At 40.5% G+C, this 22,282-nt stretch overlaps 1 protein-coding gene across 3 annotated transcripts in view; it reads left to right on the forward strand.

Annotated features, from left to right (window-relative positions):
- The window catches only part of LOC102509016 (cytosolic beta-glucosidase), a 102,164-nt gene extending 85,943 nt beyond the window's left edge, over positions 1–16,221 (forward strand). For 2 of the 3 annotated variants that reach the window (XR_004325253.1, XR_004325254.1), the window contains exon 6: positions 15,194–15,322. Coding sequence is in view for 1 of the 3 variants with exons in the window: in XM_006185590.3 (XP_006185652.1) it covers positions 15,194–15,396 (203 nt within the window). In the remaining 2 variants the exon portion in view is untranslated. Of the gene's footprint in view, positions 1–15,193 lie in introns of all 3 variants that reach the window. The other variant, XM_006185590.3, reaches the window with a different exon arrangement.
- Positions 16,222–22,282: the final 6,061 nt, after the last annotated feature.

Genomic DNA, 22,282 nt, shown 5'->3' on the forward strand with positions numbered 1-22,282 from the left:
AAACTAGGAAAGATTAACTGATATATGAGAGACGGTGAGGTCAAATGAAAAGAGACACTGGTGGGACCGGCCCCTGCTTGGTGTCAGGCATCTGTCCAGAATTCCTTTGACACTTCATCCCCTATGGCCACCTACACAGCTGTAATCAGCAGTCTTCCAAAGCATAAGTAAAATGCAGGAAATAAAAGGTTCTTCTCTACTTCCTAAGCAGGAGTGTGAATGCTCTTGAAGATGAATCAGGGTCTTGGGAAGAACGTGGGCTTTGGAGGCAGACAGCTAGGTTTATACATTTTCTCTGTTACCTGTTCTCCTGATCACCTTGAACATGTTTACTTTCTCTGAACTTCACTTTCTGTGTCCATATAATGAACAGAACAGCATCTGTCTTTAAGAGTTGTTGTGAACGGTATGGTTTTTAGCAGTAAATCATAGCTGCTTCTTTTCCTATGTGCTTAGTGGTGTCAGATGTCAACTTGGGTAATCCTATGCTGTTCCCCTTGAGTCTGAAAAGTCTGGAAACATAATGCCCTGGCTGCATATTTGTGAATCATTGTTGAGAGCCTGGAGATAAAAACAGTTTAGAGATGCTGTTGGTTGCAGTGGGTAAATGTTTTTCCCTGCTGTCCTTCCTCCTTCCCTCCCTTTCTCTTGCCTCTTCTCTCCCTCTTTGCCACCTCTCTCCTTTATTCCCTTCCTCCCTCCCATCATCCCTCCATCTCTTCTTCTCTTTTGTACCCTCAATGCACTTGTGAAATAACAACCCCTGGTTGAAGAAGCTCGTCTTCTTGCATATTACCCATGGCATCATCAGACCTCTGGAAAGCAACAGTTACTTTTTCATGTCTCCAGGTCTACCCTGTCATTCCATAGTCAAAATAGTTCTTTCGTCTACCATTATTTGTGCTATGTTCTTCATTTCGAAGTCCGTATGATATAGTTCTTCTCTGATACAAATCCAAAGGTTCCCTGCGTTCCAGGGGAATAGGATAGGATGCTAGCAAGCAAGTCTCGGCCGCTCCGTCACTCTGACTAATGATTAGGCTAAGCCATCTTACACAAAAACCATTCCTAAAATCCTAAAATGTTCCTCTATATACTGTTTTGGGGGTAGAGAAATAAAAGACTTCTGAATTATACGTAGATTTTTAGTTTGGGAAGAACCCTAGAGAGATTCTAATGTCATAAAGACCTATAAAGATCACCCATTCCAAAGCCATCATTGGATTGTATACACAATATCAGACACACGTCTTATTTGTGCAGAAGCTAATTACAGGCAGAGACAGAAATAGGACTCTGGGCCTCAAACCATATCACATTGCCTGTGGCCTGGGGAAAGGCCTTGAAAAGTGACACATGGGCAAAGTTCCAACCCTGATATGGCTCATACCTTCTCTTTCTTGACTAATGAGTGAACTCATAGTTATCTTTCAAGTTTTGATTCAAACGCCTGTTCTTCTGGAAAGCTGTCCATGAACTTCCCCGGAGAGCTAAGTCAGCCCCTCTGTGTCCCCACAGGGTCTTTCTGTATTCCCCACCCAGTTCTTTGAGGCTCTGTCTTCCCAATGAGACCATCAGCTCCTGTGGGCAGACACTATATGCTACCTAATCTCTGAATCACCCCACTGGGCCTGGAGTCTGGCACATAATAGCTGCTCATTAGATGTTTGTTGAGTGAATAATGGACAAACTGTGCTTCTCAAATGTGGGGATCAGAGGTGGGGTCACAGGGCTCACCTGTGAGGGGAAGCTATTCATATCCCCCTCTGCCTTGGCCCCTGTTGATGCTCCTGTCAAGTGCTCTGCTGTCTTTGAGGAGCTGCATGACTGAACTGCTGCTTTTCTTTTCTGGCCGACTGGAGGGTTCCACAGGCAATAACGTTGGCAACTCCAAAATTTAGGAAGAGAGATATTTCATGGCCCTCACTTTGAGGTCTACAAGAAGTTTTATCTTCTGAATCCGTATTGATTGCAGCTTACCAAAGTACCGCAAACCTATATGATTAAAAAGAACGAGACCACTCATTGATGGGCAGTGCATGGCTGAGGGTAAGAGAAGACAGATTCTTCAGGTGCCTGGACTTTCTAATTGTACTGGCTGGGGAAGCTTATTAAAGCCTTGCAGGTGCAATGTTTCATCACAGAGTAGTGAACCTTTGAAAGATATGCATAATAAACAGAGTTTGAAATGTGTTTTTATTCCAGGCCATATGGTCCTGTCTGGAGCTTTCCTGGATCTTTGGGTCAGTTCATTGTTGAAAGATGGGCTTGCAAGCACTCACCTCTCGGAGCAGCTGTCAGAGCCCTATCAGAATGAATCTGCTTTTGCGTGATTATTTATTTTATGTGGTTCTGAAACGAGCCCAGCTTCGCTCGGTAGCAGAAATGTGCTGAGCAAAGTCTCTCCCCTGAACAGCTTGTGGTCACATCACCAAGCAGTGTCCTTCCTTGTCCTTAAAAAGCAGACCAGTGAGACTTGTCCGATAGGCCGGGACAGGCAGCCTGGGTGAGGTGTACTCACCTGGGCTTGAACTTGGTGCCAGCAATATGAAAACGTACACGGTAGCATTTTGTAGATGTGTCACTGTTCTTTCTTCCCAACTCTCTGCTGCTCACTTTCCTACATCTCTTGACTCAAGGCAATTATAGCAGCCACTGTGCACAAGCATTTGAAGTATTTTTGTGATGTTATTGTGGTGAGGAGGATGCTAACACTGGCTTTCTTTCCTTTGTTATTAACAAAAGGAGGCATTGACTTCTCTGAGAATGGCCTTTTGAGGGTTATTTAATATAATTTAGTCAATATTTATTGCATAGGTGTAGGAATATCAGTAACTGACAAGAGGCATGGTCCTGAAGTCAAGTGTTCACAGAAAAATACCCCAGCATCTGAAATGCACTGTGAGTTGATCAGATTGGAAGGAGATATTTCTTTCTCTTTATTTGCATAAGGTGAATTTGAAGTTGAATTTTGTCACCTTGGTCAAGAAAATAATCTTGCATTCTTGAGAATGATCTTTTCTCTCCTCTCCTCTTGCTAACATTATGTTCAGGATCCTCTATGTGTGGTCATTCACTCACTGAAGCAATGTCCACTAGACAACTAACCTGCACCGGCCACTGTGCTGAGCTTTGGGAATATAAGATCTGAGTGCTTCATGTCCTCATGGAGCTTTGAGTCTGGAGTAGAAGACAGACACTGAACAAATAGTTAATTTCATGCCTTATTCATGTTTCAAAAAGGAAGTTAATGGTGTTGAGTGAACTCAAGTAACAGAGAAGCGACATATGGGGTCTTTGTTCTTCTCCAGTTCTGCATTAGATTTCCACCCCCAACCCCTCCCAAATGAGAATCACTCCTCTAAAAAGTTACTTGTATATAGTAGATGCCATTTTGTACAAAGTATTTTGTGGCTTTAAGGGAGGAATGAAAGAAATAAATGAAGAAGGAAGTATTAATATTAAGCCATTTATTCGGGGCATGGTTTGACAAATTACAATTCCAAAGCCTTACATCAGTTTTAGATCAAAACAACACATTTTTATTCTGCCCTCACATGCAGTTACGCACTTTTTTATTTACCCATCGTGCCTATTTTTCCACCTCTAGAGCCACAGAACCTAGAACTCAGCTTTCCGCCTGTGTATAGAAACACAGAACTTTGATATTTCTATCTAGGGTACCAGCTACTTTCTTTCAGGGCAATTCTTAGATGGCTGTAGTTATTAGAGATGGGCTATTACTATATCCAAGTAGATCAACATTCTCATAGCCCCCCAAAATAATGGCTATTCCAAAGTGTGTACCTCAGGCCCAGGGATAAGGACATATGATGGGAGATGTTTTCTTCTGAAGATCTACTATGGTACCCTAGGGACTTCTGGGACCCAGGAGCCACCAGTCAAGCTTAGTACTGTGCCCAGGAGAGTGGAGTGACATTGACCAAGAGCACTGAGAGCATCCAGAGATTGTTCTCAAGAAGCAGAAAATACGCAAAAAGACTACTCCAGAAATGCAGCCAAAGGCCAAATGAAATGTTGGGAATCAGAGATGAAGTGTGGTAGCAGCAGATGAGGCAGCGGAGAAGCTTTTGGGAAATGTCAGAGAATGGGAAGCCAGTGGAAAGGGATGGCGAATCTTAGGTCTGAATGGGTGAAGAGTTGGGGCTGGAAGCAGAGGCTGGTTTCCCCTGGGATAGAAGCAGCTAGCTGTGCAGGAACAGGGATTCAGGTGCTGGGCAGGGGCTTGGCATCAATGGTTGTTGAAGTCTTGGTTGTTCAGCCTGGAGAGGATATGATTCTACTACCCAGATGGGAATAGTGAGACCAGAGCCCTACTAGGGTCATAGTAAGATGATTCCCTCCCTCCCTCCCTCCCTTCCTCCCTTCCTTCTTTCCTTCCTTCCTTCTTTCCTTCCTTCCTTCCTTCCTCTCTCCCTCTCTCCCTCTCTCCCTCTCTCCCTCTCTTCCTCCTCCCATGTCTCTTTCCCTTCCCCTCTCCTTCATTCCTTCAAGAAGTGCTTATTTAACCTCAGCTGTGTGTTAAGTGCTAGTCTCAGGGCTGTGCCTACTGAAAATAATACAGACAAAGCCCCTTTTATCTCATGGGAGTTTTAATCTTCTAGGAAAGATCAATCATAGAAAATAAGTAAATACATGAGCAAGACCTTTTCACTTAATAATAAGGGCCACCAAGAAAATAGTGCAGGATATGTGAGAGGGAATGGGGTAGTTGGGAATATAGACAGTGGCATGAAAAAAGGCCTCTTGTGGAGGCGAATTTGAATTAAGACCTGAATGGCAACAAAGAGCCGTCAGGTAAGGACCTAGAGGAGTGATCCAGGCAGAAGGAAAGTCAGCGTAAAGGCCATCCGATAACAAAGAACTCAGCACATTTTAGGAAGAGAAAGGAGCCCAGTTTGCCTGGAGAATGGCCAGTGGAGGGCAGGAGGGAGAAGACGTAGCTGGGCAGACGCCTGATCACGTAGGACCTTAAAGGTCAGCTAAAGATTTAAAATTTTGCACTAAGTGAAATAGGAAACCATTAAGTGGGGGAATTAAACAAGAAAAGGACATGAGGTAAATTGGTTTTTCAAAGATTTATGGTTTCTGGCTCCATTGTGTGCAAGAGTTGTGGCAGGGAGGCTGGCACGGAGGCTACTGCAGTAGTTTAGAGGGACAGAGAGGTGAATGAAGGCAGAGCCTGGGACAGATTGGCAGTGGGAGAAAATATGGAAAATGGAGAATCAGGCACAGTTTTTGGGCATTTGGTGGGAAGAATTGAGTAGATGGTGCCATTTGTTGGGATTTGAAAAGCTAGAGTGGATGCAGATTTGAGGAGTGGGTTAAGAGTCAAGAGTTGGATTGTATACCCATTAAATTGTATTTACTTACTTTAAACATTTAAAATAAAACTTAGAATTTTAAAATAAATTTTTAAAATTTCAAAATTAAAATACATTTAGAAATATTGAAATAAAATTTACCATTTTAACCATTTTCAAGCTTAGAGCTCAGTGGCATGAAGGACCTTCACCTTGTTGTGCAACTGTCCCCTCCATCCATCTCCAGAACTTGTTTGTTTTCCCAAACTGAAACTTTGTACCCATTAAACAGTAACTCCCCATTGCTCCTCCCTTCCTTCCCTGGTAGCTACTTTCCTACCTTCTGTCTCTGTGGATTTGACATTCTAGATACCTCATGTAAGTGGAATCATACAATATATGTCTTCTATGTTTGGCTTGTTTTACTTAGCATGTCTTTAACATTCATCCATGCTGTGGAATGTATCAAAATTTTATTTTTCAAATGTTGAATAATATTCCATTGTAGGTATATACTACATTTTGTTCATCCATTCATCCGATGATGGACATTCGTGCTCTTTCCATATTTTGACCATTATCAATAATGCTGCTCTGAACATTAGTGTACAAATAAACATGTTAAATTTTAAATTTCATTTAGGCCACAAGAAGAGAAGTAAAAGAATCAATTATGTATGGATTTTATAGGTAAGGGAGATGCCAGAGCTGGAGATACACGTTTTGCAGTCATTACATAGTATTTGACCAGAGGACCCATGAACTGAATTGGATTGTGGCCCCAATTCTGTTTAGAATTCTAGTGAGCTAAGCTGAACAACATGACAGCTTTTTGCCAAGGTAGAGGCAGGTTAGAATTAGTTTAAAGCCCATGTTAAAATAGGCTGAAAAGGCCACAACTTCCCCTAAATTCATCTTAGGATAACTGAACTTATCCTTCTAACAGGATAACACACACACACACTATACCACACTCCAGGAAATGGAACCAGAGCAACAGATTAGAGGAGAGGGTTCATTTACCCTGCTCCCCTCGCCCCACCAAGCCTGCCTCTCTTCTGGGCCTGAGCAAGTCCAGAAGCTCAAACAGGGAAAAAAGAGACTTTGAACAAAGTCTGCACATTGGCAAAATGTGCTCCAAGGGGAAAGCATCTGTGCCATCTTACCGCTCCGACTTTGAGAGCGCATGAAAGAGAGACCCCTACCTGTGCAGTTTATAGCTTCATAACCTGATCCCTTTAAAACTATCACCCTAGAAAAACTTGGATCAATTACTGAGTGCTCCTCTTTCTCATTGCTGCAAGATTTTTGGTTTTTATCTTGAATTTTCCCAGGAGAGATATAAGAAGATTACGAAAAGTGTGGAGAAGACTTGAGAATTTCCCCTCCACTATAAGCACTAGATTTTTGCTTGTAAGCAATTGATGAAACAGGTGCCACCCCCACTGACTTGTGATCTGACCACGTGATTCCCATGGTGGCTTTGACTCTTGCATGTCACCCACAGTCCTAGATTTGCAATTTTTCTAGACTTGCAATCTTTCCATGGTGTTCTGATAGAAGGATTATGAGCTCTCGAGTCAGACAACCTTAGCATTTGTTTCCAAATTTTCCCCTTTTAGTTGTGTGACTTTGGTCATATTACATCCACAGGAAGTGTCACCTATGGTTGTATCAGATCAAGAACATGGGGCATTTCTGGTCCTCCTTGTCATCTCTCCTTCCAGCTTATCTTTAAATGTTGGAATAACATAAAGCTTGTAACAAGTCTTGTTTTCTTATTCTCTAAATTCTATTCAACAACCATGATTTCAGTTACCACTTCTGTGTGATAACTCCAAAATTTACATTTCCATCTCAGACCCTTCTTTAAGCTCTTTATTTGTCTATCCAGTGGCCTGTTCAACTTTTCATTTGGAGATCAAAAAAGGCACTGAATGTCACCCAAAGCTTGATTCATTATTTTCCATCCCTTTTCTCCAAAACTTGTGTGTACCCAGTATTTCCTAACTTAGAGACCGACAACATTGTCCATCATATAGTGCTAACCTTGCTGCCTTATCTCCTTCACCCCTGATCTCCAGTAAATTTTTCAATCCTGCTGATTTTATCTGAGTATCTGTTGAATCCACCCTATTCTCTGTCTTCACTTATGCCGGCCCAGACCAAGTTCCCTTCACCTCTCTCATGATTTACTGCAATCGCTCTTAAATGCTCTCTTGGATTCCATTCTTGTTACATGCAAATCTATTCTCCATGGAGGTCATAGTAATCTTCTAAAAATGCAAATTAGCTAAACTTACTCCCTTGCTTAACTCCTTCAAAGGCTTTTCATTGCTGTTGAGATAAAGATCAAAACCCTTAAAGTCTTTATAAGGACCTGCATGCCTCAGTCTGCCTTCTGGCTCTCTCTGCTTCTCTCCCTGTATTTTTTTTCCCTCCGGTTTTTTGAGACGTAATGACATATAACATGGTGTAAGTTTAATGTGTTGATTTGAGACACTTAAATATTGTGAAATAATTCTCACTGTAGCATTAGCTAAATCCACCATCACCTCACATAATTATCACTTCTTTTTTTTACAAGAACATTTAAGATCTACCTTCTTAGCAACTTCCAATCTCATAATACACTACTGTTGACTACAATCACTACCCTGTACACTGGATTCCCCCAGACGTATTCATCTTATAACTGAAAGTTTGTACCATTTGAGCAACGTCTCCCCATTTCCCTCACTCCCCAGCCCTTGGTAACCACCATCCTACTCTCAGTATCCACGAGTCCCTGATGATGCTTTGTGATCCATTAAGCTATATTCTTTAAGCTCCTTAAATGTGCTGTAATGTTCGATCTTTCACACACGTTCGTTTTTATTAGAGTGTTCTAGTTCCTCATCGTTTAGTTTGGAGTGGAAGTCCGTCAGGCTTTCTGGCTGCCTATAGCACTTGCTGAATACACTCACTCTGTTTTAGGGATATCCAGACTTAAGAGTTTTATCTAGTCAAGGTAGAGAACATTCTCCAGGATTCTTTGGAGCCAAGGCACACACATGTGATCTAGTCTCCACCAATTGGACTTATTCATGTGAGAATTTAATCTGAAAGCCAGCAGCGTGAGGAAGGTGGAGCCTGTTGTGCTGGTGAGGACAGCAGCAGAGGCATCCAGCTTTTGAGGATGACAATTCTTATTATGAAGTCTACTTTCTGGTGCAGAAGTAGCTGAGATGCTGGTGGCTGCTGTGGTTGCAAGAAAGTTGAGTTTGGGGCAGCAAAGTCCAACGTCAGCTGTAGGACTTAGTGTTCGTTGGGTCATTAGCAGTTCAGGAAGTTTCTTCCACCCACCAGTTCTGCGGTATGCTTTTGGGCACTGTTCTGAGAGCTTCATTTGAGCCTAGTTTTCCAGCTTAACTCCTTTTATGATTAATTGTCAAGGTCAGCTTCTGTCAGTTATAAGTAAGAAAGAACCCTGACTGGTAGCAGTTGATGACTCCAGCTAATCCTTGAGTTTTCAGCTCTAGTTCACTCCAGGAAACTCTTCCACTTTCCCTGTTCTCCCACCCTCGCCGACCAAGATAGAGCTTCCACTGCCACGTGTTCTCAAGGCTCGGTACAGCGTCGTGGCTTGGCGTGCAGCCCCTGCTGCTGTCCTGCCTGAGTTCCAGTCTCAACTCCGCTACTGACTTGTATGAATTTTGCAGAGTTACTCGATCTCTCTGTACATCAATTCCCTTCTCTGTAAAATCGAGACAAGTTTTACTGTAAAGATTAAGCAAATTAACGGGTACGCGAAACCCGTAAAATGATACCCAAATGCTCAATAAACATCAGCTAATATGCTGTTCCTTCTCACAGTTCCCATGTCTTTCCTTTCATAATGCTTTTCACAGATTGTAATTAAAGGCTCACAGGGTGGTAATTTGATTAAGGTATGTCTTCCACATAGGCTGTTAAGATCTTTAAAATGAGAGGCTGCTTTTTTTGGTTCACCCTTCTATTCTCAATTCCTAGCATGATATATATTTATTTAATACATGGAGGATGGATGTAGGATCCCAGCGACCTTATGTGATGCTGTCTCCGCCTCCAGGCACGACGACGCAGAGGAGCTTCAGCTGCATCCGTATTCCCAGCAGCCTCACCCTAGGTCCTTGTCTTTAGTGATTTATTTTTTTGTGACCCACAGCTGACCCTTTCCCGCTGAGCACAAACCCTGCCCCAGATGCTGCACTTTCCCTCGATGCCCTGATTTTCCTGGTTCTCAGCAATGAGGGTTTTGTGCTGATTCTATACGCTCTGAAAGCTGTTTGGAGCCAGATGGGAGGAAGAGAGAAAACAGGTTTCATTCATTGCCCTTTGAGACTCAGAGAAGTAATAATAACAGTACCAACAAGTAGTGCATATTGAGTGTTTACTATAAGCTAGGCATTATTCATAGAGCTTTATATGTATTAACTTATTTAATACCTGCCACCTTCCTAGGGAGAAGATTCTATTACCCCCATTTTACAGAAGGGGAAAGTAAGTCCCAGAAGGAAAGAAAGAAAGGAAAGAAGAGAGAAAGAGAGGGAAAGGAGCAAGGAAGGAAGGAAGCTTTTCTGGTAGAAGAGAGCTTCATTTGCTGAGAACTTTGATTCTTATAAGAACTTCCCCATTGCAGCAGGAGTAACCTTTAAAGTAAAACTGATGGAGAGATTATAGAAGATAACACTGAATGTGCACCTATCTTCCCATCTGCTTTATAATTAAATAAAATATGATTTTACATAATACCTTTCAGCTGCTTGCTATTTGCACCTCCCCCCGTCCCCCACCCCCAAATCTAATGTATGTAATAGGAGCAATACAGGTAGTTAAGAAATCTTTACAGCTCATTTTGTATAGTTGGCATTTTCCTTTAAATATTTACAAATTAGCCTTTGGTTTTCAAAGTCTCTCTTTTCAGAGAGGCATAGTTTTTGCTCCTAGGAATTCCCACGTGCAGGCGGGGCCTCCTGCTTTGGGGTTATTTGGACATTTTCACAGATGCTGTCCAGCCACTGATATTTACCTGGGGTTGTGGGGTGGGTGCGGGGGGAGCTTACTGTGCATTTTCTTTGTTTAGCTCTTCCTCATGTTGTTTTATTTTATTTTATTTTCCAAAGAAAGGGGGACGCAGCCGGTGTGCCCGTTCTCTGCAGCAGCTGTCACTTAGCTGAAACTGTCCTCCAGTTGTTGCATCCTTGCATGCTTCCACCAAACTCAGAAAAACATGTTTTCAAACTTCCTCTGGGTGGCCAACTGCTGGAAAATCTGCTTCAAACCGTGTCCTGGGAAGGCTTTTTCTCTTTGGCTTTGCAGGTCTTGAGAGAGGTTCTCACCAACACTCAGCAAATCAGGTGGATGGCTTGGGATTCAGAATCCAGTAGCCCAGTCGGCATCCACCCCAGAGAGTCTGATGCATTTGTTTCCTGTGGCTGTGGTAACAAATTACCACCAACTTGGTGACTTAATCAACTGCAATTTATTCTTTCAAAGTCCTGGAGGCCAGTAATCCAAAATTAACATTTATCTGTAGGATTGTTTCCTTCCAGACACTCCGAGGAAGAGCCTCTCCACCAGCTTCTGGGGGTTGCCTTCGCATTTCTCAGCTTGTAGACATCACTCCCATCTCTACCTCGTCTCCACTTTTCCTTCTTCCCTGTACGTCTTCTCCCCTTCTCTTCTCTTCTGAGGACACTTGTCATTGGGTTTAGGGCTCCCTGTTACATTATGCAGGATGATCTCATCTTGAGATCGGTCACTTCATTATATTCGTAAAGGCCCTTTTTCCAAACAAGGTCACATTCATAGGATCTGGTTGGACAGATCTTTTGGGGGAGTCCACCCAGTCCACATGTTGCATTGAGAGGATTTCTCATGATTCACGGGGATAAGGCTAGGCTTCGACTAAGGAGGGGGGATGAAAAGGCATTGGAGCCTCCTGGGGACACGGCCTCTCCCCCTCAGTCTGTTGAGGGTCCTACATGTCTCAGAGCGGTGGGACCTGGCCTGCACGTAGCTGTGTCTCTGCACAGAGCTCTCCGGCTGCCACTGTTGAGGAGAGGGGCTCAGGGAGAGTCTTCAACACTAATAGCACTAATAAGCCTCTTGAAGGGTGCCTCTGGGTTGGAAGTTGTGTTCAAAGATTCATAGATGACCGTCAGAGATTATCCTATGCCTGTGAGTCTCAGACTTGATCCAGTATAAAAAGCACTGAGGGAGTTTATTAAAAACAGAAATTTTCAGTTCTTAGCCGGTATTAGTTTGCTAAGGGCTGCTGTAACAAAATGCCCCAGACTGGGTGGCTTAAACAACAGAAGTTTATTTTCTCACAGTTCTGGAAGCTGCAAGTCGAACATCGAGATATCAGCAGGATTGATTTTTCCCTAAGGTCTCTTTGTGGCTTTCAGGGAAACCCTTTCTCACTGTGTCCTCACTGGTCTTTCCTCTCTGCACATGCGTCCTCTTCTCATAAGGACACCGGCCTGGGTCTTGAATTGAGGTGATCCCAGACTAGTAGTACCAAGTAGGAGGAAGATGCACATTCAGATTCTTTCTAAAGGGAGATACCTGTATTCTAAACCTCCAATTATTATTACAAATATTTTTAACAGTAATCATCAGCACACAAATATAGCCAGATGGACATGGAGAAATGATGACCCCCAAAATCACCAGAATCAACAGACAGCAGAAACAAACCCAGGATGATCTCAATTAGAATGCTTATTAGAGATAATCATGTTCATTATGTTTAAATCATAGAGACAAACTTGAAATACCTTTCAGAAAAGGAATAAGCCTCTGCAGGTCTGAGTGTGAATCCCAGGTCCAGCAGTCACTAGCTAAAGAGGACTCTCGTTTCTCCAGGGTACAGTGGAGACACTAGCATCTACTCCTAGGGTTGTTGTAAAGACAAAACAGGATGGCGTGGACTCCAGTACAGTGCTGAAGTGTAACTGTGCATATCCGAGGCTTCAGTGAGCTCTGAGAGTCCTAGCAAATTACTGACGCAACCTGATTTGGGGGATCTTTTGAACTTGAACTTGGTGTCAGAAGTGAGGGCAATCTGGTGAAGGACTGTTTCCTCAGCCTTTTCAGTCTAACACCAGACAGTGAGTGTATGTGTGCATACATCTGTGTGTGTGTGTGTGTGTGTGTGTGTGTGTGTGTTTGTGTGTGTGTGTGTGTGCACGCGTGCATATGCAGTATGACACTGGATGGAATTCTTAAATGAACAGTTTGTCTAAGGCTATAACATATAGCAAGTCTTAGATATTTTTCTTCTTGCATCTTTATATTCAACCTGCTGACTATGAGACCCTTCCTACTGACCTTTTGATCCAAAACCAAACTCTCACTCCACAATGGGTGTCATATTCACCCCCATGTACTTTGTATCCATCCACAGTTCCTGTCAGTCTGTGTTTACTTTGCCTGCAACTCTGCTTAAAGAAAGAGTGAATTCACAGAAGTGTTTTTTCCCTACTAAGATTTGGGACCTCATAAGTCATGGTGAAAGAAATGTGATGATGGTCTCTTTCTGTTCTCGAGGAGATTGAAACAGGAAAGGCATGCAGGTTCCAGTACGGTTTTGTAATTTTTCCCAGTGGCGGCACAATGAGAGGGATTCCAGCAGGCTAGTTCCTCAGCCCTAACTAGGTAATTCTCTACTTGAATGTTCCTGCAGTGAAAACGCAGAGACATCCACCAGTGTCATTCGGGCCGTTTAGTACCTGCTGCGGAACTCCTGGCAGTTAACAATGAAATTGTCAAGATTTCCTTTTTGTTCCCTTCCAAGCAGGCAGGGCATCGTTTTTATCCCCTGGTTTAGCACATGAATCAATCGTTCTGTACGTGATCGGTGGCACTGTGCATGTTGTCAGAAGCTGTCTGGCTTTATACCTGGCAGACTCACTTGTTGGGCAGTAGTTCTGCAAATGAGAAAGAAAATATGCAGAACCTCATATGTTCCCAGATTGAATTACAAGACAGTCAAAAAAGATTGTTGTTTTTCTGGCCTGGTATTTGGTTTTGGTCATTTTCATTCTTAGACATATGCCATCCCGAAATTAAAATTTAAAAGATCATTTAAAATATTGGTATTTTGCAGATTGAGGTTGACAGAGAGGAGGGGAGATACACGTGGCCAGGTGGACAGGTAGAAGAAGGAATGCCTAGTAAATGTTTTAATTCCTGCAAAGCTTGATGTGCTCAAATAGTATATATTTCATTTTCTGAAAGTACTTTATTTAAAACGAGCCAATCCAGCTTGGCTCAGTTCCTGCCTTGAGGCCATTCATAAGGCTTTTTCCAAGTAAAACACTTTGTGTGCACTGTGCACAAAGGTAGAGGGGTTATGCATCAATTAACCTGTCAGAAAACTTTCATCTATGGAATATCCATAGGCAAAAAAATTCCAAGAAGATTTGGAGATCAACACATGTATAGTGGTATATGGGTATAGCACTTTTGAGATATCTGAGAAATACAGATTTATAACAGAAAAAAATTAAAAGGTGGGTCTTGCTGTGCTGCAGCTAGAGGAGTCATTTGGGTTGAAAGCAATCCCTAGTAAAATGAAAATTCGACTTATTATATAAAAGCTCATTTTCCCCAAGCTTATTTAGGAATATATCTATCTCATAAAGAAAACTTGCCTTTTAACTTAATTTATGCACCATGAAACAGGTATCAGTGCATCCCGTAGATTAAGTTTACTTGTTATAGTGTTATAATTTTATTTTTATTTTTATTTTTAGATTTATAGTGCTGTGTTAGTTTCTGATGTATAGCACAGTGATTCAGTTATACACACACACACACACATATACATATATATATACACATATTCTTTTTCATTACAGATTACTACAAAACATTGAATATCATTCCCTGTGCTATATAGGAGGACCTTGTTATTTATCTCTTCCATACATAGCAGTTTGTATCAGCCAATCCCTGTACTCGTTATGGTTTTAAAAAAGAAAATGTTCAAGGCAAAGATTCACACAACCTCAGAGTTTTGCCAAACTTAAAATACTAATAAAAAATGTGCTCAATTCCCTGACTAAAGTGATAGAAATCAGTGCAAACCTACTTGGAGAATTCTCCACACTTTGCGCATCTGCGCTTGTGGAGGGGAGGGGGTCTATTGTTTTGGCTCTTAGAGGGCTTAAGCACCACTCTGAGTTTAGATGTGGGGCAGAGGAGATGCTGTAGCATTTCAGTGCCTACCCAGTGTGGGATTAAAGACACAGCCAGACCTCTGTGCTGACGCTTTTCATTCTGGAAGTTCTATTTCCAGAATTAAGAGAGATACCTTGACTGGGTCATGGGGACACAAGGTAAGTGCTGGGGCTTCCTCAGCTGTGTAATTATCACTTTTTCTAATTTAAAAATGGGGTTTTCTGGATTGTCTGGAAATTGTGTTTAGAAGCTGGGTCGTGTTTTTACTCAATACAATTTTATGGTACTGGGAGAATTCTGTGTGTGTGTGTGTGTGTGTGTGTGTGTGTGTGTGTTTGTGTTTCTTTGTGTCTGAAAAGGTAGTAGGTATTGAAAAGATACGTGTACTGAGTAAATGAATGAATTAATAAAATGAATGTCAAAATGAATGACTAACCAAATATTTAGAATTATGTAATTTAACTTCTTGCATGAAGCCCCTGCTTGGTTGAAACAGAAGCTTGGAAAAAAGGGATTGAGACAAGGTGTTTTTCTGTTCCCACTGTGATCCTCTGAAGGAGAAAGATACCCACCCACACTGGTCATGGATGGTTTTGTCTGTATTCTCATAAAACCTTCTGGAAAATGGTAATTTTTTGTTTTTTTTTTTTAAATTTCAGCTATCCAACTTGATAAAGTCCATCTTCAAGTATATTGTGCATGGTCTCTTCTGGATAACTTTGAGTGGAACAAGGGGTACAGCAGCCGGTTTGGTCTCTTCCACGTGGATTTTGAAGATCCAGCTAGACCCCGAGTCCCTTACACATCAGCCAAGGAGTATGCTAAGATCATCCGAAACAATGGTCTGGAGGGAGGTCAGTAGAAGAGACGGCTGAGCAGTATCACCTGGAGAAGAGGCTTCTGCTCTGCTCTCTGAAGGGAAATCTGCTCTGGAGTTCCCCCAGACAACCTCAGGTTGCCTTGGGAATCAATACATCCTACCAGATGACCCATGATCACAAAGTCTGAATATGTGATGCCTGAACTTTTAATGATGGCTCTTACTCTATTTGGATTTTGATCAATGAGCCTTTAAAAAAAACAAAATAGAAATGCACCAAAATTAATTTTTATATTAAGAAATCAAATGGACTTGGAAACTTCAGTGTTAATCCTTAGAGTTTTTCTGGAAAAAATAAGGCAAAATCATAAAGACAGCACACTCACGATTTGCAACTCTAACAGCAGACCACTTATTATAAGAATACTTGTTTCTGATCCTATTTTTTCCAATCACGTAAGCTGTTGTTTGCTTTAGTAGATCCATTGTCATGTGGTCCCTAACTTCCTACATTTAATCTAGTATAAAAATCAAAATTAGAAATTAGTCATGTTACATAGTTATATATTCTGTTCACCAAAGGGATTAATTGATAACCTACCTAATAAAATGGATTTGTTGATGTATTTGGCACATATTTCATCTATGCATGAACAGTTACATCTTTCTCTTGCCTGATACACACTTTTGGAAAATAACAAATTAATAAAATAAATGCGATTGTGAATGACGAAAAGTATTTGAGGGTTGATGTTTATCAGAAATTGGATTCCTACTCTAAAGTGACACCAAATTAAAAGCAAAATACTAAGCAGAGCATGGTCTCTACTTTTGAGTATTTTTAAATATTAAAGATCCGTAAGAACATTGGTGGAAATTTTTCATTCTTTTTTATGGCCGAGTAATATTCCTTTGTGTATATATACCGCATCTTCTTTAGCCATTCATTTATTGATGGACACTTATGTTGCTCCCAGACTCAGGTAGTATTTACTAAACATTCATGTGTATATCAGGCTTGAAACAAAGAGTACTATTACCCCCATTTTGCAAATGGAGAAACCGAGGCCACACTGATGTGCATGTTCCTCAAGTTACATCAGTGCTTGTTTACTGTACCTGGCACCTCTTTGTCTTCAGTTCTGTTCTCTGTCCAGCACAGTGGAAGTTGGGGTGCCATGGAAGGCTTCTCTGCATTTTTTTGAACAAGGAAGAAAGAAACAAGGATGGGGAGTTACTTCATGCAGGAGGACATGGGGAAGGTGGTTTTCTGTATTCTCCTGATTGGCTGAGGACTCTGCACTTACTTTGCCAGTCTCCTAAGGCTTTGGCTCTGAGCAGACACTTTGTCTTTTTTAAAAAACACTGGTCAATTTCTGGATCATTTTCATGTTCATAATTGGGGAATTACTTACAGCAAAGCACGGTCTCTCAGTAACTTTGGATCGAGTGAGAAAGAAATGGTCATAGTAGTTCAATAATCTGGATGCACTGGGGAAAATTATATTAAGATTAAAATGGTATACATAGGAAATTCTATCACATCTTTACCACTGGTTTGTTATTTTTATTGTTCAGTGAGACATTATCTCACAATTTGTGTTCATTTAAAAAGCACATTTCCAAATCTTATTTCATTCCTCTCCTATCCAGCCTGTCTTTTTCATTTTTACCATGCATCTTATTTACAGTTTATGTGTCCTCCTTACATTATCTTGCAAGACAACTGAGTTTTCCTTTTAATTAGGATGTTGCTTTGAATATTACTTATCCTACAGGGCGTATTTACAAGTTTTACAGCAATACAAATGAGCACTGTATTTTCGTTACCAAAACCAGAGAATTAATATTCATGCTGTAAGTAAAACGATCTGTCACATTTGGTACCAGGTGAAACAAACAATCTAGCTGCAGCGCCCAGGCTGCCTCACAGCGCGGTGGCCTTGCGTGGTTCTCTGCTGTGTTTCAAAGGCTGGCTCTTTGCCCCAGTGACGAATCAAGCCAAGGGTGCTTCCCTAGTTAGCTCTGCAAATTAGAACTGCCAGGAGGTTAGGGCGAGGACAAAAAAAAAAAAAAAAAAAAAATCTACCATCCAAAACCCTAACAGCCCCAACAGTATTTTAATTAACGTTATTTCTAATTGCTAGTATTAGCATTTGAGAACAAAATTGATTGGCTTTTCCCCGTCAAGAAAACAGAACTTGGATTCTTTCAACGGAAAAGCAGGAGTTGTTAATTATACTTAAAAATCCATAGATACTGTACTTAAATGTCTTGAAGGTCATCTGGGGCTTGTACAGCACGTATTTTATGTCTGTTTTATCTAAGGAGAAACTTGGGTATGACCGTGATGGATTGGATCTACTTGTATTTCTCTCTACCTTCCTTCTTTGATTTTCCTTTAAAAGGGATTGTGAGCACATGTTATTAACATCCTGGGGATCATTTTTAAAGTATTGGTTTTTTTTTTTTTTTGATAGTTTTCATTTTAGGGCAAGTCAGTTCTGAATTGCTAAAAACATGCAGAAAGCAACAATTTTGATGTTATTTTCTTCATGTTACTTTTTGATAGGGCTTTAGTTTTATAACTCCTGCGAACACCACCAGGAAATGTCCACTAAAGCCCTTTATTGAACAAGAAGGTACGAGTTCTCATTAAGAAAGCCATGAACTAAGATGCCGGCAACCTTGGTGCTTGGCGGTGGAGAGCCAATCAGGCTTTTGTGGTCTGGGAATTTGTGTTCAGCCTGTAGTTTTTAATTATTTTCATGAATGAGGGAATAATGAATACATTTGTAATATATTGAAAAAATTCCTCAGTACTGACTGACCAAAAAGTAGATTTATACGATAATCCTTAAGCACCAGTTGTATTGCTCAGTGCTGAGTAGAAAGCAGAAGACTGAAGTGCGTTACTGAGAGAGCAGAGTAAATCAGAGCTGATGGGATTAATACTGTCTAATTACTAGCAAGACACCTTACATGGAGAACGCATATTCATCAGTGATCACAATATTTTAGGCTCTAGTTGTCCCAAGACGGATATAGTACAGAGCACAAAGCGTGATGCGCCCCAAAGAATGAAATTAGAAGACACTGTGACATAGAGACACTTTATGGTGGCCTTTAGAATTATGAGTCACAGCAGTACAAGGGGAGAAGAAACCTTATAAATTGCAGCAGTTGGTGAGATGGAGGGGCAGTGGAAGTGGTGGGTTAGGTTCCCAACGGTGAAGGTTAGTGAGCGGCTCTTGTGCAGAGTAAACAGAGCCTGTTGTCCCAGGCTTTCCCAGTGCTATGTGTCACTGGACCTGTGACTGGCTCATCTGACCTTGCCTGAGTGATATGGGTACCTGGCATGACAAATGTAGTGGAATCATTAAGAACACGGACTCTGGAGTCAGTTCACCTGCATTTAAATCCTGGCTCTGACATGTACTAGCTAAGGGACATTAAGCAACTTACTAAGCATCCCTGTACCTCAGTTTCCCTGTCTGTAAAATGGGCTCTTCACAAGGCTGTTGTGAAAGATAAATAAGCTGATAGATGTAATGTGTTCAGAGCAGCTGGGCTCGAGGAGTGTGAGCTGTTATGTTTAACTTTCAAACTTGCTCACTGTTTCTGGCTCCTGCAGAGGCTTCTGCTCTGGTAGCTTGGGATTCACTGTCTCTTCAGTTTTTGTCGTAGCATTTTCCCCTGGGGCCTCAGTCTTTAACAGATCTAAGAAGAATTTTAATTATCAGTTTGCTTAGCTTTATTTTGGACCGGAGCAATGACTTGCAAGCTCCTTACATATTGGACTGGAAACTGGAAGTTGCCATTATTTTTATAATCATTAGAATTGAAGGTTTCCAGCAGCCTAATCAGTACACAATTTATTAAACTAAACTGTGCAATACATTGTAGAGGTGCAATACTGCAGGCAGGACTGTACTCCAAAGAAGCTCATGGTCTGGTTAGAGAACTTGGATAGAGACATGAAATAACAAACTACACCAGGTGAATTTTCCAGATGTTAAGAGAGGAGAGTGTAAATCAATGAGGCTAGAACACTCCCTCACACCATACACAAAAACAAACTCAAAATGGCTTAAAGACTTAAACATAAGACAGGACACCATAAATATCCTAGAAGGAAACATAGGCAAAACATTCTCTAACATAATTGTAGCAATGTTTTTCCTAGGCCAAGCTCCCAAGGCAATAGAAACAAAACAAACAAATGGGACCTAATTGAACTTATAAGCCTTTGCACAGCAAAGGAAACCATAAACAAAACGAAAAGATAACCTACAGACTGGGAGAAAATATTTGTTAACGATGCGACTGACAAGGGCTTAACTTCCAGAATATACAAACAGCTCATACAACTCAGTAACAAAAAAAAAAAGCAATCTAGTCAAAAAATGGACAGAAGACTGAAACAGACATTTCTCCAGTGAAGACATACAGATGGCCAATAAGCACATGCGAAATGCTCAATATTGCTAATTATCAGAGAAATGCAAATCAAAACTAAGATTCTACATATAAATGATATCATATAATATTAGTATTTCTCTGACTTACTTGACTTAGTATAATAATCTCTAGATCCATCCATGTTGTTGCAAATGACATCATTTCATTCATTTTTATGGCTGAGTAGTATTCCTATATATATATATATATATGTGTGTGTATATATATATATATATATATATATATATATACACACACACACCACATCTTCTTTATCCAGTCATCTGTTGTTGGACATTTAGTTTGCTTCCATGGCTTGGCTATTGTAAATAGTGCTGATATGAACATTGGGGTGAATATTTCTTTTTGAATTATAGTTTCCTCAGGATATATGCCTAGGAGTGGGATTACTGGATCATATATATGGTAAACCTATTTTTAGTTTTTTAAGGAATCTCCATACTGTTTTCCATAGTGGCTGCACCAAATTTTATTCCCACCAACAGTGTAGGAGGGTTCCCTTTTCTCCACACTCCCTCCAGCATTTATCATTTGTGGACTTTTTAATGATGGCTATTCTAACTGGTGTGAGGTGATATCTCATTGTAGTTTTAAAAAAGTGACACAGATGAACTTATTTACAAAACAGAAACAGATTCACAGACATAGAAAACAAGTTTATGTTTACCAAAGGGGAAAGTGGTGGGGGGAGGGATAAATTAGTAGTTTGGAATTAACAGATACAAACTACTGTATGTAAAAAATAAGCAACAAGATCCTGCTGTGTAGCAGAAGGAACTGTATTCAATAGCTTGTAATAACCTATAATGAAAAAGAATATCTATATGTGTATAGGTGAATCACTATGCTGTACACCAGAAACTAACACCACATTGTAAATCAACTGTACTTCAATTAAAAAAAAAAAAGAGGGGAGAGAACTCTAGGCTAGCTGAGGTGAGCAGATATGACTCTATGGGCAAGGAAAAATAATATAATATAAAAATAAGGTAATAAAAAAATATATGTAAAAATACAGAAGTAGAAAGCATAAAGCTTGTTGGCAGTGGGAGGCAGCATTTAGACCAGAAGAGAGCGGGCAGGCTGGGACCAGAATGTGAAGATTCTCTAATGTTCTTTAAAAACATTCTGGTTTTCTCTTAGAGCAAGGTTGAAGATTTCTGGGCAGGATGGTGGTGCTTTAAAAGCAACAGGTAGAAAGATGGCATAGAATCAGGGATATAGGAACCAGATAGAAAGCTTTTTGTAGCAAAATTTAGTTGATGTGTTAAGACCTCTTGTTAGGTGGGAAATGCATATAGGAAGAGTTGAAGTATAATTATAATTAATGTATCAAAAGTACTTAAGAACTGAAATTCAACATGGTCCCTTTGTTGAATCCTGGAACAGAAGAAAGGACATTAGTGGAAAAACTGGGACATCCAAATAGATTCTTAAGTTTAATTAATAGTACTTTACCATTGTTAACTTCTTAGTTTTGATAAATACTCCATGGTTATGTAAGAAGTTACCCTTAGGGGAAGCTGGGCCAAGTATAGATGAAATGCTCTGGACTCCCTTTGTAACTCTTTTGAAGTATTCCCCCCTAAAAAGTTTTAAAAATTGTGTATGGGAAGAGTCAATAATATATTCAGAGAATATATGACATGTAGACATATATAATAATCTACATGTATGGAGACAAAAGAAAAAAAATAACCCATGTTAATGTCTCAATTTTTCCTTTTTTCTTTCTCTGGATTGTGGTATGACAGCTAGTTTTTTTTTCCTTCTTTATAATTTCTCCCAAATTTTCTTACTTAGTCTCTGTTTTATTTTATTATTAGAAACTAATTTTAAAGACAAACTTCAGTGGCCAGGGTGAGTCATTGGGTGTTGGAGAAAAGACAGGTAAGTCAGCAGTAGCTCTGTAAGGAGACAATGTTTCAACAGACAGAAATTGACAAGTACGCACATTACTCCATCTAGGTGATGCTTTAAACGCATCATGGCAACAAATACTCTTTAAGTACTTGTCACGCTTTTGAGATATTTAAAAATTAATTGCTACCTCTGGTCTATAATCACCAATTTGTTATATCTCCATCAAACATGTTTTTTTGTTTGCCTTCTAGATGGCCCATGACTTGAGGTCTTATTCATCTTAATACTTCCAGTACTTAGCATGACATCTGCCATATCTAAGCAACTTATAAATGTGTAATAAATCACTGATGCAGTGGATGTTAGGTAGTCAAATTCTTATTTGCAATGGAAGCTTAAGATGTAGACAGACTCATTTAATCCTTTATTATGAAGTAAATTCTACAATTATGACCCCCATTTTCCAGATGAGTAAACTGAGGCAGAGAGAAGATAAGTAACTTGTCTAAACCGTAGAGCTAGTAAGTAGTGGAGTCAGCGTGGCAACCCAGTCTGTTTCTAGACATCAAAATGCTACTTCATA

The sequence above is a fragment of the Camelus ferus genome, chromosome 2, assembly GCF_009834535.1.
Source record: "Camelus ferus isolate YT-003-E chromosome 2, BCGSAC_Cfer_1.0, whole genome shotgun sequence".
NCBI lineage: Eukaryota > Metazoa > Chordata > Mammalia > Artiodactyla > Camelidae > Camelus > Camelus ferus.